The sequence below is a fragment of the Nothobranchius furzeri genome, chromosome 16 (genome assembly GCF_043380555.1).
Source record: "Nothobranchius furzeri strain GRZ-AD chromosome 16, NfurGRZ-RIMD1, whole genome shotgun sequence".
Classification (NCBI taxonomy): Eukaryota; Metazoa; Chordata; class Actinopteri; order Cyprinodontiformes; family Nothobranchiidae; genus Nothobranchius; species Nothobranchius furzeri.
The window spans coordinates 35,701,819-35,721,340 of NC_091756.1; the positions used below are offsets into that span (position 1 = coordinate 35,701,819).

General features: G+C 42.3%; 2 protein-coding genes across 4 annotated transcripts in view; one reads left to right on the forward strand and one right to left on the reverse strand.

Moving 5' to 3' along the window:
- Positions 1–476: 476 nt before the first annotated feature.
- On the reverse strand, positions 477–10,373 carry znf281b (zinc finger protein 281b). 2 transcript variants are annotated; one of them, XM_015963168.3, is made up of 7 exons: positions 10,118–10,373; positions 6,178–6,702; positions 5,976–6,086; positions 5,724–5,847; positions 3,485–3,568; positions 3,283–3,401; positions 477–3,128 (listed from the first exon to the last, which is right to left on the reverse strand). In XM_015963168.3, the coding sequence occupies exons 2-7, from the start codon at positions 6,628–6,630 to the stop codon at positions 1,515–1,517; spliced, it is 2,505 nt and encodes an 834-aa protein (XP_015818654.3). In that variant the 5' UTR covers positions 6,631–6,702; positions 10,118–10,373; the 3' UTR covers positions 477–1,514. The 2 variants fall into 2 exon arrangements, with proteins under 2 accessions (XP_015818654.3, XP_015818655.3); XM_015963169.3 differs by lacking the exon at positions 10,118–10,373 and adding an exon at positions 9,676–10,077.
- Positions 10,374–14,777: 4,404 nt separating this feature from the next.
- LOC107387908 (G protein-activated inward rectifier potassium channel 1) overlaps positions 14,778–19,522 on the forward strand; it is a 66,039-nt gene continuing 61,294 nt past the window's right edge. Inside the window, exon 1 of one of the 2 annotated variants that reach the window (XM_015963167.3) lies at positions 14,778–16,200. In XM_015963167.3, the coding sequence (XP_015818653.3) occupies positions 15,532–16,200 (669 nt within the window). In that variant the 5' untranslated portion in view covers positions 14,778–15,531. The remainder of the gene's footprint in view (positions 16,201–19,522) is intronic. The other variant, XR_008565538.2, reaches the window with a different exon arrangement.

A 19,522-nucleotide genomic window follows, 5' to 3' on the forward strand; every position in this document is an offset into this window, starting at 1 on the left:
TTTCTGGCTATTACTAAAACATTTGAGGAGGGGATTTTGAAGAAAAAGAAATGTAGGTCCGTAATCATTTGCCTAAGAATATCTGCTACTGAGTACAAGGGATGCTATTGTAAAATAAATAAAAGGGTATGCGTCCAACATACCCACTGGGGTTCCAGCATGTCAGCCCATTTCTCAAAACACTTAAATACAAAGAGGTACTTTCAAAATATTGTTTAACAAAATTATGGCAAATTATCTTTTTACATCACCCGAAAAACCGTAAAGAAAAATAAAAACCCAACCCTCCCACACCCAACGTTCTACCCTGAAAAAAAACAAACCCATAAATGCCCGCAGTCACATAATCAACCCCCTCAACTAAACCCACCCACCCACCCCGATTCACAGTTTTCTCCTCTTAAAAATATTAATAATAATTAGCATAATCATCACATATCACATCTGCTAATTGAATGAGTTATTGTTGTTTCCAATGAGTTGTTTAAAAAAGTGCTTGTTTGATTTCATTGACACAAAAAAGGAACAGCAAGGAGTGGAGTAGAAAAGTTGTGACTCGTTTAGAAAAGATAAATATTTCGGCGACAGCGCGGTGAACGACGATCACCGGCTGGCGTTCAGAGACGTACAGTTGTAACAGTTGGGCACAGTAACTTCTGTCTGAGCGACGTATTCTTGTTTCTGTAGCCACACTGGTGCTCACACACACGTGTTTTATTCACTCGATGCTACGATAATCCACGAGGGCCCAGCGGGCTGAACTCTGCTACACATTGTATGACATCACGCAGACATGACTCTCAGCAGAAACGGCTTCACATTGACACAACAGTACCGTATTCATGACACAGCTACGTGCAGGAAAACCAAACATTGTTGTGTACTGTCAATTTGTTGGTTTAAAAAGTACAAATAAAATAAAATTAAAAATGTTCAAAGCTTCGCAGTCTCAAGGTACATCTGTAAAAACTGTGCTAATTGCATCTCACAATACAAAGTCTTATTACACAATTTTGCCTATTTTCCTGAGTTCATGTTTCTTGTAACAGACAATATATACTTTTTTGCCATTTGAATTCTGGGCCTTTCCCTGCCACAATGTTATTATTACTGAAATCATCATCATTATTCATAATTACTTTACAATGGTATGATGATTGATCAAACACAAGGGTTTGGAGGAAGAAGGAAAAAAAACAAGCAAGTTTATAGCTACTCTCTAAATGTTTTTAAATTACATTTAAATCTACGGTACGGTCATATCAAAAATCACTACTTTAAACAAAACATAGGCAACTACATGATAAAAATGAGAATATTTGTTTAAAAATTGCATTTGAGGCCATAGAAGACCCTCCCTGGTCACTTCTGTATTAACATTTAATGGCAGTGTTCATAAAATCAAACTTTGCTACAGGAACAAAATTAGAGAATATGAGGGGACGTGGCTGGCTGAACGGACAGTAACAAAAACAGCCCCCCCACACACACACAGGCTTCATGTCGTCTGACCCTTATCTGAAACTTTGGCTTGTCGGGGTTTTTGATCCTGTACTCACTGGCTCGCTGACGTCAGCTAACAAGCTGGTATACCCTGAGAATTCTGACACCGGAGTCCGTATTCTGTGCTCCACCTCAGCCCCGGGGTCACTGCTGTAGCTCAACGGGGTCCGCCGTCCAGACTTGAACTGGGAGCCAAAGGCTTGGGCGAAATTTTCAATCTGGTATGTGGTTTCTTTAAGGGGGTTCAGTGGAGACAGGTCTGGGTAGGTGGAGCCGTTGGTAGGTGCAGAGCCCCCTCCAGCCTTAGACTGCTGTCCCTTGGTGGCCTCGGCTGTGGCAGTGAGCTCCTGGGGGGGGAGGGTGAAGGTGCCAGGGGAGTGCTGCTTCTCCAACTGTTCGGTTAGCTCCTGAGATGGAGTTAGCTGCTGGTGGCTCGTAGGATCCAGGCTGAGGTGGTAGCCTGTCTGGGAGGGTGACCCGACGAGCAATCCATAATGAGACTTGGAAGAGGATGAGGAGGAGGTGGAGGAAGAGACGATGGGTAGTGGAGAGGAGACGGAAGGCGGGTAGCCGCAATCTAGTGGAGAGGTGGAATATGCGTGTTTGTCGGAGAACAAGGGCCCTGTGGGACTGGAGCTGCTGGACAGAAGTGGGAAAGGTCCCGTTGGACCGAGGCTGGGGAAGGGGCCACTGTGGCTGGTGCGCTCCAGGGCCTGCAGCAGAAACTTTGAGTACTCGCTCATGACTGCTGTTTTGTCACCACCGTTAGGGGAGTCGTCTTCTAACTCTGGGGTAACAGGAGCTGCTGGCTGGAGGTCTACATGGTGTGGGTGGTCTGACAGGTCAAAAGTCACATCATGGTGGTGTGTTCCCTCTGGCTTATGGCTATAATGATCCAGCAGGCTCTGCAGCACCTCATCTGGAATGCCTGACTTGTCGTGCTTGAGTTCCAGTGGTGAGGAGTCCAGCATTGCCAGTGTGGGCTCTGGCCCCAGAGAACCCTGGATCACGCTGCTGCCCTGGGGCGCCATGTGAAGAGATCCGGCTCCATAGTCATTGTTAACCGCATGGAGGTAGCGCCGCTTTTTGACAAACTGCATTGCATCATCATAGTTGCTGCTGGTGGTGGGACCGGGCTTACCGCCGCCCTGGAGGAGACCCAAGTTATCAAGGCCAGAGCCATCCACGTGATCTATGGCTCCGGGCTTCTGGCCCAACAGTTTTTGTCCATCTGCATCATCTTCCAGGGACAGCATGCCCTTGCCAAGCCCTTTGCGACCAGTTTTTTTAAAGACCAACTTGGGAGCACGTCCCTGCATGGAAAGATCAGAGCCCGAGGGATGCTCCATGTTGAAGTCCTGCAGGCCCAAGTCACGGGCCATCCCCCCAGAAGATGAGGTTGCTGTCGCTGAGGCGTTCTTCTTCTTCTTGCGTTCACCACCTTCAGCGTTTTTGGACTTTGCCCTCTTGCGTCCAGAGGTGGTTGAGTTTCCCTGAGAGAGTGAATAGCTGCCCTGGCCTAGCTCGGCTTCACTGAGCTCCAGCATGTTTGGATCTAGACCCTTTTTTATGGCTTCTCCACAAGTCCGTTTGTGCTTCAGTAACCGGTCTGTTCTGGAAAAAAACTGACAGACAAAAGATACGTATATGTAGTTTGCACTGCTGCAAAAATGTACAATTAAAACTCTTTAAAAAGGTTGCTTTCTCTAAACTCTAAATATTAACCATGAATGGGAGAAAACATATGAAAAAACAAGTGAAAGCAGTAAAAAAGCCTACTTGTTGGCATGTGTCGCAACGATACGGCTTTTCTCCGCTGTGTGTCCTCTTGTGTCGCTCCATGTGGTACTTCTGAATAAAGCGCATGTTACATTGGTCACAGCTGAAAGGCTTTTCCCCTGCATAACACAGCAACAGCATCAGAGGTGGAAGATTGTTCTGATAAGACACCGACTCCAGTTATCCAACTGCTCAAACTCACCGCTGTGGATTTTCTCATGTCGCTGGAGCAGATACTTCTGAATGAAGCTCATGTTACACTGACTGCAACGAAAAGGCCTCTCACCTGTACAATCAAAAATGCAGCCAATCATAAACAGTGTTAAAAAACAGCCCAGTGACTGCAGAAATACAACTTGGTCACGAGTTTAGATACCGCTAAAGGTAAGCAAATTTCAAGTTATATGAAGTAACTGAAACAGAACCATACTCCGCTGTGTGCCGGCAACAAGTGCTGCTTCTTGCTACGATTAATAAAACGATCAGATATAAAATTAGGTCTACTTTGTTCTTTAAATAACAAAATAACCACAAAAGCGTATTGTTTGTATTATATTTGACCTACTTTTGATCAAAACTAATAAAATACCAGCATTTCCCGCTCATGAATTAATAAAGAGTTTATTTTTTATCAGAACACATAGCGGGTTAGCTAATTAGCATTTTGCAAGATTGTGAAGAGCAAAACCCAAACACACACAGCAGAATTTACAGGTTACACAATTATTTACAATGCCAGACAACTTTGTATTGTTTTATTTGCATTTCTAATACAAAACATTAGTTATTAGCTTTCTCTTTTGACGTTCAGAGTTTAACGGATTGCGACGCTATGTATTATCGGAAACTTTGCTGTCCCAAGTCCACAGAAGGATGCACTGATGCATCCTTGATACAATGGGCGGAGCAAGAACACATCTGGGAACTCTGAGCGAACTAGCCATGATGCAGAGTTAGGATTGGAACGGTCCTTGGGCAATCGTTGACACAAGGACATGAGTACACAAGTTCAGACAAGTAAGCACACGGAGAAACGGTCCTAGTAATGGAGGGCCGGTATCCACCAGGTTTTAGTTTCAACCCTGCTTCAACACACCTGATTTCAATCAGCAGGTAATCGACAGGCTTCTGCACAGCACTGAATCAAGTGTGTTGAAGCAGAGAAACCACTAAGGCCCAGTCCACACGTAGCCGGGGATCTGCCAAAACGTAGATATTTTTCTACGTTTTGGCCTGTCATCCACACGAAAACGGAGTTTTTTTCACACGAAAACAGACCTTTTTAAAAACTCCGGCCAAAGTGAAGATCTGCGTTTTCTCCGTTTTGGGTGTCTGCGTGTGGACGGACAAAACCGGAGTTTAAAGGTCCGCAATGTCACTTTCCGCGACAATAAAATGCTGACATCACGTGTGCGACCTGTGTTTACACCAGCCGACAGCATGGATGCTTGTTGTCGCTGACAATGCCCTCAGAGCTGCGCTCTCTTTATCAATTGTCCAAGCGCTTTTTGCTTGTTTGTTTTTGCAAGCGGAATTACTGCTCCTTGTGGAAGACCACAGACGAAGGACGAGGTTAAGAACGGGGGAAGTACTGCCGCCTACAGGTCTGGCATGTCCTTAACGTATTTATCCGGGTAAGTGTGGACAGAATTTTTTTCTAAAACGAGGTGATGTGGATGCAAGTTTTTGGAGGGGCGGATATTCGTTTAAAAAAAAAAAAAAACGGCTACGTGTGGACTAGGCCTAAAACGTGCTGGATACCAGCCCTCCAGGACCAGGATTGAGAACCGCTGTTCTAGAACCAATTAATTTCCCATCTGTTATAAATACAAATCTACATCTGGCACTTCTTCAGATCACCAATGGTTCGACTTAAAATTCGTCCCCCAAACAATCTGCTAATATCCACAGGTTCATTTAGAAAAAGACTTAAGCTTCTTTCAGAAATCCTCAAGACGTCTGGCCCCTTCAAAGTCAAATATGAAGGAATACTTCGAGGACTTTTCCAACAATGTGGCATGAAGATATTAATAAAGTCACAACTCCTTTAAACTGTTTATGAGTTCAACTTCAAACAAACCAAAAGAGAAATTCCCAGCCGAAAGAATGACTAAGAGGCCCAGAAACACATGCGTAATCATGGAGTCAATCCTGCATTCAGTGACTGTCTGGTTTTAGGATCCCCAGCTCTCTGGGTAGGAAGCGCCATGTGGTAATGACTCTTTTCCCAATTAGTCATTCAATGAATACACATCTGAGGCTGCGTAATTGATTAATGTTTCTCTGCGGCTATCAAAGAGAACAGTCACAGATGTTACTATTTATTATTATTACTCACACATATGGTATGACTTTGAATCATGTAGCTCTGGGAGAAAGAAAAACCCATTGTGTAGCACAAATCTTATTTTAGAGACATTAATACATTGGAAATCTCTCACCTGTGTGTATGAGCACATGTCTGCGTAAGTGGTAAGAGCTGCGAAAGGCAGCGTTACAGTGCTCACAGATATGTGGTTTAGAGTTCGGGGACAGGCAGGCTCCGTCTCCTTCCAACATCATAGCCTACAGCAAAAGTACACAGAACATTTCTGTTGGACAAAAAACAAGCAGGCTTTTCTTTTCATGTACTTGCACTTTTTAGCTAAACACCTATTTTTGTAATAAATAAGAGGTAGATGGAGGAGATGGACCTTTGCAGCATCATTGCGTTTCCTTCGAGCTTTGCCTTGCCCATCTCCGTTGCTTCTCCGCCCTCTTCTCCCTGAGGACTCTTTTGGCTCTTTACCTGGTCGTCCAGGCATCTAAAGGAAAGCAGAAACAAATGAACTAAAAGCTGAACTAAGTTCAAGCTGAACTAATTTTCAACACGTAAAACCAGCTCCTCGTTCTCACCGGTTCTCCCAAAGAGCGAACACTGTTGAGACTGAGGTCATGTAGGAGCATGTTCTGGTGATTTTGGTGCTGGCTGCCAAAAGACATATCCGACATGTCAGTAGCACTTTTCCCCGAGCCTCCTCCGGGACAGGCGACCCCTACTCCGCCACCCCCACCATAGAGGGGCATTCTGTAATCCAGCTCACTTAGTCGCTCCTGTTTAATGCCCATGCTGTGCAGGAAACCCCCTGTGTTTGCAGCGGTGGTGCTCTGATGATCCGGAGGCGAGTCGCGCTCTTTTTTCAGGATCATCTCTTGGGGAAGTTCACCCATAACGGACTGAGAGGCCAGCCGCGTAAAGCTGGTGACCGGTGGCAGGTGGCTGAACATAAGCATGCTGGGTGCAAAGTTGGAGTCCATGCCTCCATTGCGCAAAAACTCATTGCCTAGCTTGTCCTGGATAATACTCATGGTGGTGGTTCACTCTGTGCAGGGGGAGAAGGAGGGCGATTACTCTAAAGAGGAATGCAGGAAGAGACCATTCTGAGAGAGGGGACAGATACAAAGGTAGGTTAGTTATTATATTCATAAAAAGTGTTTGAAACCAAAAGAAGTCCAAACTTCACTGTTCAAACATTACTAGTCTTTTTGGTATTAAGAGTGGTACATAAATGACTAAACTGATTCATTTTAAAGGTGTGGATGACTTATTTAATCAATGCATTTGCAGTGGTCTCTAGTAGGAATAAAATACCTTGTAAGTCATTTTTGGGGGGACACAATATACTGGTGCACCATTACCAGGAACTGAAGTTACCCACATCACAGCTGCGCTACAGACAGCAGGTTTTGAAGACTTATATCCTGATATTTGGACATCTCGCCTAGAATGGATAACAGAAACGCGACTCTACTACTAACATGCAATGTGGATGTTTCATCTTAACAAATAACACAAGCCTGGAGGAGCTTCAGCCTAATTTTGGACTTGCTAATGCTAAGGGTTAGCTTCTGCTAGTTGGGATGTTGTCTGCAGTTTACTGAATGTTAAAACAAGAACAGATTTCCTTGTCATGAGTCAAGATGGGTGAATCTGTGAATTATAATTCACAGTCTGACATAGATCTGTAAGGATTTTCAAATCCTTGAGTTTCACCGTCTATTTTCAATCAGAAGCTAAAGCAGGAGATAGGTGTAGGAGACTTTTATGCCACGTTCAGCATGCATGTTAAAATAAGTGACAGACTATAATCAGAAAAAAAGAACATTAAAAAAATTGTTTTACAGTCAACCACACCTTTATACTGCCACTGCTTTTAGAAATACCAACTAATGAATCATGCATCCATCAGCATCATCCACTGCTTTAGTTTCCAAACGTCAAAATGTGCACCACTGTAGACCTGGCATCACTGTCATTCATAAACTAAAGGTAAAAAAAAATAATCTGAATAGGGTTGTCACGGTAACCGGTATAGCGGTAAACCCCGGTAAAAAAGTTGACAATAAAAATAACCGTCCAGTTTTAAAAAAACTATATTATCTCGGTGGGTTTACCGTGGCCGCGGTTTCAGCGCGGTGACCCTTACCAGCCACCGTCGCTTCAGCTGAAGTTCCCGCGGCGCGCACACGCACTTTTTAGTTTGCAACGGCACCAAAACTTTGAAGCTGAAATAATGGCCGAAGGAGGAGACGGCAGCGCCCAGGACATCCATCAGCCCTCAAAGAAGACTAAATCGGAAGTATGGGCATATTTTGGATTTCTGAAAAATGCTGAGGGACAGTTAATAGAAGACGGCTATCCCGTTTGCAGAACGTGCAGGAAACAAGTGTCTGCAAAAGGCAGCAACACTTCGAATCTCATGGCACATCTGCGTGACCATCACCCACGTCTCCACAGCCAGTGCAAGGTAAGTCAACATGAGCATTTTAGCTTAAATGCATGACGCGAGGACTTTTGGCTGAGGGAGAATGCAACGAGTCACTATAGACTGCAGCCGCAGCGCCCTCTGCCAGCATTTAAACCGTGTCACGGACACCCTGTTGCTGGATGAAGCATCTTATTTGTTGATGATGAAGAGAAATATACAATTAGTTCCTTGTCATTGATTTGTTTACTTATTCAATGCCATTTATACTTGAACATTTGGATTTGATTACATAGTGTAGTAGTTATTTTAGTAATTTGTTTAAAGTGGCTATTTATTTTAAATACATATTTTTTAAGGTTGACTTGTACAGTGCTCAAGTCAAGTGTGGACTGGAGTTTTAGATTTTCATTTTGATAATGAAGAAAACAAGTATATGAGAAAACAAGTGGTGTTTCTTTGATTTGTTTACATATTGTTTATGTTTCGAATGTTTGGATTTGTATAATTTAAACCTGCACTGACTACTGTAACATGTTCCAGAAAAAGAAGCTATTTGTTCCTTTACTTGTGAAAAGTTGCACTTTTGCTAAGGCTTTGTGTTATTTTAGGTTTAATAAACACTGTTAAACCTTTTCAAAACTATTTCAGTTTGTGTAGAACAGGACTATCAATGCTTTCTGAACATATGCAACACCGTTTAAAAAATACCGCGATAATACCGAAAACCGTGATAATTTTGGTCACAATAACCGTGAGGTTAAATTTTCATACCGTGACAACCCTAAATCTGAATCTGTCAAAATAAACACAAAGATGGCAACCTGTGATCTTAATCCGCGTCGCATTGTTTAACACTTACACCACACAGGACTTGGCCTGCAGCCAAAACAAAAATATTCATCGATGTATTGTCATTTTTTTGGACAAATATTCATATTGTCCTTAATTTTTGTACGATCGAACCTCATCAATACCATTTTGACTAATAAACATCCACGCAAAAGCTAGGAACACAGGCGAACTTGGTCGCCTCAGCGCACACGACTAAAACAAACGATATTTAGGTCAAATCCAGCGTGAGTTACTTTAGAGGTTTAAAGCAGACGCAGTCCGACGACTAGAGAGGGACGTGTAACTTAGCACGCGCTGATAGAAGAGGCGAGGCGAGAATTTATTGTTTAGTCTAGACTTGACCATTTGGCACCGCCACACCGCATTCGGGAAAAGCGGATGAGCTTTTGTGATGCATAGTAGTTAGCCAGCAAGGTAGCATAGTTAGCTAGCCACAATGAGACACAATCAAAGCATCTTAGCGTCCTCAACCAAAACAATCGGCTAGGACGCTCCAAAGAGCTATTTCTGAATTTCATCTTACGCCTCTTCAATGTTAACGTTAAAATACCACAAACTAACCTGGTAATAGTAAAATATGATATTTTTATTCGCCATTAAAGTAACGTTTTAGCATGTCGTCGGGCTTGCTATCAAGTTAGCTAAGGCTAAAATATGGCTCGTGATTTAATGCGATTGACGCTAATATAAACTATTTGCAAAATAATTCTAGCTGAAAACATTTCAAAAGCATTTACAGATAAATCAGTGGCAAAACTATATGAGACACTGATTAAAGAAGATTAGGAAGCACCTTTGCTTTGAAGTTAGGTCTGCGGCACGTATCGCTCATACTCCGATCCCCTAGCTTTGATGACGCCCGTGAAATCAAATCTGTCTGGCTGCAAGCAGCGCTGGCGCTCCATTTAATGATAGCTAACTTTAGCAGGAATTACCACCTGGTAATCTTCACCAGCGTAGGGAGTTAGAAAATAATCACAAAAGACTAGCCTCCACGTAGCCGTACAACCTACAGCGCAAACACGTTCAAACGAAACGCTTTGTTTATAACAATTAAACTACCACGAGCTAGCTAGTTAGCCGCTAGCTGCCCCGTGTGAAACCCGCATTAGGGCCCAGGCAACAGAAACAATGATGCTGGCTCTCCGTCTACACACAGCCACACAATCGTTGGTGTAAATCTCGACAAAGGCCGAGGACCGGACTATAGTAAGAAGCTGTAGTTTCCCACTCACCTACGCATGACCGCAGTTGGTTCCAAACGCGTGTTTATAGTCTCTGTATTCACCGCTTGGGGAATTATTGCCAAAACATTGTTCTGGTACGTTCGCTGCTTTCTTCCATGTTGTCCTGGCGCGGGGAATTGTGGGTCGAGCGGACGGGTCGTGAGAGGAGCCAGGCGAAAGCTGCACAGGAGAGGAGGGTGCTCCCTCTGAGCAGCGCTGCTTCAAAATACACATGGATTACATCCTCGCCTTTTATTTTTACACGAGTATGAACAAATCGTTCATTTTACATTTATTATCAGACAGCATTGGTCTGATTTTGATTGTAATTTATTTCAACATTCACTTGATCCAGTGGTCCAATTTAATCCAAGTGACATGCCTGCAAAGAATATCAGTAAAGTTACTTTATTTCCTTGTTTTTAAAAGTAAATCAGGCTCAACAGGCTTTATTCCTTTTTAAGGTATAAACATTGTTAGACTTTATTGCCTGAAAAGCTTATGTAAAATACAAATGACAACAATACATTTTCAACAAGACAATTATACATCCAAATTCGTTTCTGGGTGTAAGATGGAACTTGTATGTGATGATAAACCTACCTGAGGTAGAAAATAAAGTGTCTCTCAGTGAAATTAATTCAATAATTTTTTTCTTCTTTGTGTAATTTGACACAGAATTAGAAATTTGAGCTCACTAATACTTTTAAATCTGTCCTTTTGCATCACCTTGCACTTAAAAAATAGAATGGCTAAAAGGTAAAAGCTGCGTTTTGAATATTGACAAAGACTGGAGTGGACTAGAGTAGCTACTGAATAAATTATTACGAAGGAATCACACAACACAGATAATGTTATTTCTGTGAGGTCACACATACTTATTTATACCATACTGCCTCACTATATTTACTCAGATGATGTTTAAGCAGTACAATTCAATGTTTGGTCAATTTTTATCTTATAAAAAACCAGAAACATTTTAAAGATCAAACCAGCAAATTTATGTCACAGACACAGATGCTTTTTAGTCATAAACTGCCCCACTTCTACCTTCAAATCTGGCACTTTTATTTCAAGGGCTGCACGATATTAGGAAAACCTGCAATATGCGATAACAGTGATTAATATTGTGATGACGATATTACTCACAATAAATAAAAAGTTAACTCAGGAACAAAAATATTCAAAAACAAAGAAATAAAAAAAAATGACCAAAATATAAAAATGAGAAAAGGGAAAAAGAAAATGAACAAGAACAAGAAAAGGCAATCAGTGGATCCCGGGAAAAGCAGAATCAGCAGAAAGAGCAGAACAAAGCTAACTCAGGTGTTTGCTAACCATCAAAATTAAGTGCCTTCCATCTAGGGGGCGGGCATCTAACCAATGAGAACCCACCCAATTGGCTAAATGCGTGAAGAGCTCTATTTGATTCGTTAAAAAAACATCATGCTTCAGTTTGATTGACAGAATGCATTATGTGTAGCAAACGTTTGAGCTGACCATTCATTGCGATATTTATCGGTTCTTCGCGATATGCATATTGCACATGCTGATATCACGAAAAAGATATATTTGCAATATATTGTGCAGCCCTATTTCAACAAGTGTACTAATAATCAACTGGCTCTAACAGAAAAAGATTACAACACAAACACAAAAGATAAACTCGATAGCTCGATGGAAACATCTTTTTTCACTTTATCGTCTCACATCTCCTGAAACTACCATCTCTACATAAATCTCTGTAACACTGAAAAACCTTTTCATAAACAACAAACTAAGGACAGTTTGATTCTTCAAAATAATCTAGTGACTCATAAATCAGACAACCAACTAGTTCTTTAAAACTACGTTTTAATGCTCATTTATTTGTGCTTTGGAGTTTCATTCTTACAACACTTTTACTTGCTGTCAGAAATTATTTTCCACTGCTGTGTAGAACCTGTTATAATTTAAGCCCTTATTCAACAAAAATGAGAAGGTATTTGATCAAAGTGTGTTTTAATGTCTTTTGCACATGCTTTTTTATTCTATGTAAATTTGAATTTAAATTTTTTATCTTCTTATTTTAAATACTATACTTACACAGTTTAAGCATCTTATTTTGGAGAAAACTTCCTGACACATTCTCTTCTTATGATTGCAGCCATTAGCTTGCTTTCCACTCAGTGAGGTATGATGCAACATTTGTTCAACAACACAAAACCAAAGAGGAAGCTGATTCCTCTTTGGAAAGTCACTTACATCCAAACGAATCATTTACAGTTTTGTGACAACAGCTATTTCTCAGATTCAGATGATTTCTCTGCAGTAGCGGTTTTAGGCACGGTCGGGCAGACAGGGCAGTTGCCCGGGGCTGCATTTTTTCATGACACAAAAGGGGCGCACAAGCGCGGAGTAAAAAAAAAAAAAAGGAAATCTGCGCTGCACCGAGGTTTTCTATTATCTGTCATATGACAGTGTCTGGATTGGAAACAGCAAGTTGGCGCCCCCTGCAGCTGCAGGCGCTCCTGCTGACTGAGAACGTTCACGTGCACCGTGTGTCTATGAAGAACAGGAAGGGGAGGGGTGCGGCGGGGGAATTCACCTCTGCGTCTTTCCCAAATGAAATGAGCGTGCAGGGGCTGAATCAACTTAACATGGCTAAAGTCAATCACATCTTAACGTTCTTCCACATTTCATTCATAATATCATAAACACAGGCCTATCATTCTTTCAGGTTTCTCTGAATTGTGTGAAATGGCAGAATAAAAAAAGGAAAAACAAAACGATTTTGTGGTCACCCCCCATCAAGGTCAAATAGTTTAGTCCTGACTAAAGGAAATATTACCCCCAAATTCCACTACCTCCGCTCCGCTGCGCTATGCTCCGACACGAACGCCGGAGCAAAATCGGTCCGGTTCTAGTCAATCAGAGCTATTCCACTACTGCGGCCGTGCTCCGGCAGTGCGGCGCCGTGCGCCGCCCTCTGTTCCGGCGTCCGGCAAAAATAGAATCGATCCTATTTTCGCCGGACGCCGGAGCACCTCCGCAGTAAATGGACAGAAATCACAACGGCCCAACAGGAAAAGGAGCAAGCACAATTTCTGTATTTCACAATAAATCGATAAACAAAAGGCGTTTTTTGTTTCATATGCACAGATTTAACAACTTTTAACCACTATCAATGGCGGCTGAAGTTTAAATGCACAAAATTAAGCCATAAATACAGTTTCCACTATCAAAGTAGTCACACTTTGTTGATCCAAACACTGCTGATCTCTCAACACAAATGATGGGCAGATTAAACAGTTCATACCGATGCTTCTCCCACACAACTGGTGTTTGGATCTAACCTCCGCGTTTATTGCTCGGACTGTATCGCAAGATCTCGAAAGTCCCGCGCATGCTTGTTTGCCCCCCTCAGGCACAGGAGCGGAGCCGTTGTAGAGCGGGTACCAGTAAAAATTGAGTTCGGAAGCGAGCGGCTGCGGAAGGCGGGGGCGGAGCGGAGGTAGTGGAATTTGGGGTTACTGAGTCAGGAGCCAAACAGAAGAGATGAACATAAAAAGGCTAAAACCACCAGGTGCCCCATTCAGGGGGAAAAAAAGAAAAAAGAGGAGAAAGATAAAGGTATGTAGCTCTCATGATGCATGTTTTCAATTTTTTGAACCAGTTAACTGGGATTTTAACGGTTAAATGCGGTCAACTAATTGCTAACAGAGCTAATAGGGCTGAAATATTGAAACGGATATTCAAATTGTTCGAAAAAATTCCTTCAATCGTTTTTTACTGATTCAAACTAGGATTTGTTAAATGCTCGCTGCAGCCTGTGGCCTGCCTGAACAACAACAAACACATGTTGATCATGTTCACATAATAATAAATAAAACAACTCTACAAGCAGAAGAAAACTCCCCAGTCACCACTAACTATCCTGTTTATTTATTGCAGATGGCTGCACTGATTATTTTTTACATGATTTGTTCTGTAAAAGTTGGCATTTTTGGTAGTCTACAGTTTTTTATGTCAGTTTAAATTACAATTTCAGAGGCAATTCTAAAATATTATGGATCATGAGATCTATTGGAGATCTACCCAACTTTTGGACTGCTCTGCCAGTCACTGTGGCTCAAGCTGAGAAGAGCTTTTCAAAACTTGATCAAGTCATACCTGAGGTCAGCTATGTTTCAGGGGTGGCTCACTAACCTGGCTCTGATTAGTATCAATCACTCATTAGGGGAGCAGATTTCATGTGATGACATTATTGATGACGTTGCATCAAGGTTAGGTTTTAATTTTAGTTTGTGTTTTCTATTCTAAGTGCAATGCCGTAGTGATTATCTTTAGTTTGTTATGTGTGAAATATTTTTGCTATTTACAATATTTATTATCTATTATGTTCATATATTCTTAATATTTAGTTATTGTTTGTTTTTGTATATTTGATTCTATATATTTTGATACAGTATATAATGTATAGTGCTTTACATTCTGATAACTTCGTAGTAATTAATGTAAATATGTGCAACTTAGAAAAATGAATGTTCAATAGTCGTTCTAATACAACATGCCTGTTTGTAGAAAACATGCGTGTGTTCATGCAGGTGGGGTGGTGTGGTGGTGGTGGTGGTGGGGGGGGGGGCGCTCAAAGGGGGCCTCGCCCGGGGAGTAATTCGATGTAGAACCGCCACTGTTTCTCTGAACAGAAAACTATTACAATCAGCTGGACTGGGCTTTTTTTTTCTACTTCAACACAATCTGAGACAATAAATTCATTTCCACTGCAGCGCCACTAGAGAGCGCTAAAGGAACGCTACTGGACTGGGCTTTGTTTTGAATAATCTACGCAACCCATCAAATGGAATTTAATGAATGAATGAAGATAAAAAAAGATAAACTGAAATTAATTAAAATGAAAAAAGATAAGGTAAATGAAAGGACTGGAAGCTGAGTGAGCCCATTGTTGTTGTTGACTCCTGATACTCTCAGCTGATTGTGTGAAGAAGACACGGACTGAATAAAAAATAAACTATATCCCAGCGTTCCGTTTAGAAACCCTCAAGGATATAAAAATTGACACCAAATCTTCTTCCCCAGTCATAAATTTCATCCTTCTTTGCAGAACAAAGGCACGCATATAGGCGCATCTGTCACGATTTTGCGCGTTGAATCCAAATGTATTTATATTCAATGCATTAAAGAAACGTCTTTTATTCTGAGGGGATGATAATACCAAGGGTAAAAGTTGGCACTTGGAAGAGACCTCGCTGCGTAAAAGGAGCGACCATTGCGCAGAATCTCTGCGCTCTCTTATTTCCAGGAGAGGCACGCATCTCCATCACAGGATGATGCGAGTTGCGCGCTGAGTCGTTGCCTGCTCTTGGGCACCAGCAGGACCCAAAGTTGCGCAAAGAGCCTGATCCTGCACAACTATTGGCACCATGTCAGCCGTGCGGAGGAAATTCGGCGAGGACTATCAGGTGGTGAACACCAACCGGACAATGACTTTTTCCGCCCCTGTGAAGCGGAAGCGGCAGCGCTTCGTGGAGAAGAACGGCCGCTGCAACGTCCAGCACGGTAACCTTGGCGGGGAGACCAGCAGGTACCTCTCGGACCTCTTCACCACGCTGGTGGACCTCAAGTGGCGATGGAACCTGCTCATCTTCATCCTCACTTACACGGTGGCGTGGCTAGTCATGGCCTCCATGTGGTGGGTGATCGCCTACATCCGCGGAGACCTGAGCCACGGCAGCCACGAGCCGCCCTACACCCCGTGCGTCGCCAACGTCTACAACTTCCCGTCCGCGTTCCTGTTCTTCATCGAGACCGAAGCGACCATCGGCTACGGGCACCGCTACATCACAGAGAAGTGCCCCGAGGGGATCATCCTCTTCCTCTTCCAGTCGCTGCTGGGATCGATCGTGGACGCCTTCCTCATCGGCTGTATGTTCATCAAGATGTCGCAGCCGAAGAAGCGCGCCGAGACGCTCATGTTCAGCCAGGACGCGGTCATTTCGCAGCGGGACGGAAAGTTGTGCCTCATGTTCCGAGTGGGGAACCTGCGGAACAGCCACATGGTGTCGGCGCAGATCAGGTGCAAGCTCATCAAGGTATGATCCACCCTCCAAAAACGCGCACAATTGCGCGCTTGCAACTCTTAAAACGTTGTGATCCAGTTAGTTTATTTGTCAGATATTTAAGAGTCCTCTCTTCCCTTTAAAGCTTCTCTAACCCACTTTAAGATCACATTAAAAGTTAAATCAATAGCTTTACGTTTGAGGGACATAAAGAGTCACAGTCCTTTAGCACCACTTGTCACAAAGTTTCACATCCTAAAGGTCAACCTTATCCTATCCGGACACAAATGGACCGAGAAGAGATTTTCATATTAAAGGAAGAAGAATAAAATCAACAGAACCCAGCTCTGCTTTTTGGGTGGGCCACTCTTTTATGAACATAAAAAGTCTGAAGTGATGAGTGTTTTCTTTGTTCATGAAATGATGTCAGTGCTGACAAAAGCCGGAGGATGAAAGCTAAACTGCTGAAAGGAGAGAGGAGGAACTAGTGTGTCAAACTAAAACAGAGCCAGGCTTCTACCTCCAACCAGGGCCAGATTAACAATAGAATAGCAACAATATTAAAGGGCACCATCATCACGACCCAAGGATCACCATAATATGGTCACATACAGAATATTTTACTGTAATATGCAGTAAATATACTCAATACTTGAGTGCCTGACATCACGTAACCCGCTCAGGGTAACCTTTGACCCACCTCGTGTGGACTGACCAATGAGGAGAGGGTCTTAACTTGAGGCCCTCTCTTTGGTCAGTCTGCATGAGACTGACTCTCAACCGCTCTCAACTGACGTTCAAAGTCATAGGCAGCGAAGCGTCTCTGTGCAGCTCAAAAGCCTGGGTGGACAGTAGGGTTGTCACGGTAACCGGTGTAGTGGTAAACCCCGGTAAAAAAGTTGACAATAATAATAACCGTCTTGTTTTAAAAAAAAAAATTATCTCGGTGGATTACCGTGGCTGCGGTGTAGGCGCGGTGACCCTTACCAGCCACCGTATCATCTACTGAAGTTGCCGGCGGCTCATGCGCGCTTTGTTGTTTACAGCCAAAACTTTCTTGAAGCTAAAGCTGAAATAATGGCCAAAGGAGGCCATTTTGCCTTGGCCCCCAAAATGTCTTGAAATGGCCCTGGGTGTGTGACTGAGTTTTGAAGGTGATCTGAATTGTATCAGATGTATAAATATTACATGTGTATAACTTATTGCTTTATACAGGTAAAAACACGTAGTGGAGATAAATCTACCTACATTTTACTTTTCAACACATTGTTTTGTTTTCTTGTTTTTATTTAACTATTTTCCTGTCTGTCTGTCTCTCATCTTCCTGCCTCTCCTCTAAACTCTCCAGAAAAACTGCTGCCTGGATTCTTACTTTTTCACCTTATCGGTTACTTTTGAGAAGATCAAAGGGATCTCCTGACCGCAAAGCGGAGAGCTCGTTTCGATGCTGTGTCAGTGAGGTGAAATCACCGCAGCGCAGGTGATGAGCGCCGCAGTAGCAGAGCGCTTCAGGGACAAATAAGTCCATAAATGATGTAATATAGGTAGAAAACGTTTTCCCGGCTCCCCTGGATGTGTAGGATATCCAGCTCCCCCATAATTCGATCCCTGCGGACAATTTCATCAATACAAGAATTCTCCCGGATGTCCCGGACAGAGAGTGAAAAGTGGACATGTCATAAATGTGTTTCTCAGCTCCTGAGCTGAACAGCCTGTGACACTCTGGTCCAGGCCTGACGTGTGAAGGACGGAGTTAGCGGTGCTTACCAGGGTGATCCGAGTTTTCAGCTCATTCAGGCCCAAGAAATCCAGCATCACGTTTTATAAAAGCCACAATTAATCAGCCAATTACACAGCTCTTGTATTAAAATGACTTATATTTATTTCTTTTTTAATTAATACTTGGAAAATGCAAAGAAAATATGGCATCTTGATTGTAATTAATTATTACAGAAGGTTTAGTCACAAAAAGAATAAATTAGTATAATCAACTTTTCTCCCACAAAGAAGATTTATAAGCTCCTGTTACTTTAACACCCCCTTGTTCTCTCTGGTTCATTGTGTGCTGCTTCCAGTGACAGAATGTTGCAGAAGAATCTCTTTTTTTTGGCACAACTCATGTGGATTTTTTTATTTAAAAATATAGTTCGGAAGGATTCACGTCTTGTTTTTTCTGCTTAAAGTCCAATTCTGCTTTTTGTTTCAAATTAGATTGAAAACAGAGATCATCCTGCTCAGCTTTTAGTCTTTTCCAGTCAGATTTAATGGAAGTGAGAGTTGAATGACTTTCTGGCCCTTTTCTAGTTACTGTTTTTCCTATTTCAATCCAGTCTTCAGCTTTCCTTCAAAACAATTTGATGAAGTGATTGTGATAAATCTGATTAGTGAAAACACCTAAATGACCATTAAAAGGAGATTAGGTAGTTTTGGCTTGCCTTTAGCACCCCCTGGTGTCTGTTTAGTAGGACCAAAAGCAATACTTATGTCCTCCCTGTGCGTTTGTCTTTTTAGCACCTTAACCTAACAGCTAAAATGTCTCCCAGCCTTCATTTGAGTCTAAATTAAACAAATCAGCCGTGTTCTTGATCTAAACCATGCAGCAAATGTGCTGGAACCAGACTGCAGCAATAGGTATGTGAGCTCAAGTGCAGCAGAACATTCTGGCCACAGACAGCAAAGGGGGTCTGAGTGATATTTCATTAACCCTGTAAAGGGTCATACTGGCTCAAGAAAGTGGTTTAAGATATAAAAAGTTGCAAAGCATCCCTCTAAATTGACTTTTTCAGAACAAACTTTTTTCATGCGGGTGCACAAATGCAGTGAATTCCTACTTTAACATCCAGTGGGGTCATTCGTGCCAAGGAGGATAAAAAGTTAACAATAAAAATGCACATTCATTTGTAAACATTGTGCATTATTTTATACTCTTGCAGGCAAATATGATAATCCTCAAACAGATTTGGTAACTTGAGTTTAGATTTCAGACTAAATGTGCAGGATGACAGATAAACACAGGTTTCTGAACCCATAAACACTCCTGCCACGATCTCCCAGAGTAACGTCTGCATCACCTCTTAGTGCAAGCACAAGCTTGTGTTTGGGTAACTCGCTGCTCAAGGCCACTGTCAGATGTTCACAAACTCGACTTGGAGAAATGAGGCATGCTGCAGTAAATCTTAATGAATGCCGTGTAAATGCTCTGCGACATGGCAGAGGCAATAAGTTACTGTGACAGTGGGGCAAGGCATGCACGAGCTGTAAATACTTAAGAAACATGGATACTTGGGATTTTGGCCAAAAGTAGAAAAACTAATTGGAAGAAGCACATTCTGATTACATTAAAACGTTACAATTT

Bases quoted from the DNA above. Each gene is read 5' to 3' on its own strand.
- znf281b (XM_015963168.3), bottom strand. From the start codon at position 6,630: ATGAGTATTATCCAGGACAAGCTAGGCAATGAGTTTTTGCGCAATGGA. The intron at 5,848-5,975 runs GTCCATCTCCTC...CTTTTGCTGTAG, and splicing joins AACGCAATGATGCTGCAAAG to GCTATGATGTTGGAAGGAGA. The intron at 3,129-3,282 runs GTAGGCTTTTTT...TTTGTCTGTCAG, and splicing joins GTTGCGACACATGCCAACAA to TTTTTTTCCAGAACAGACCG.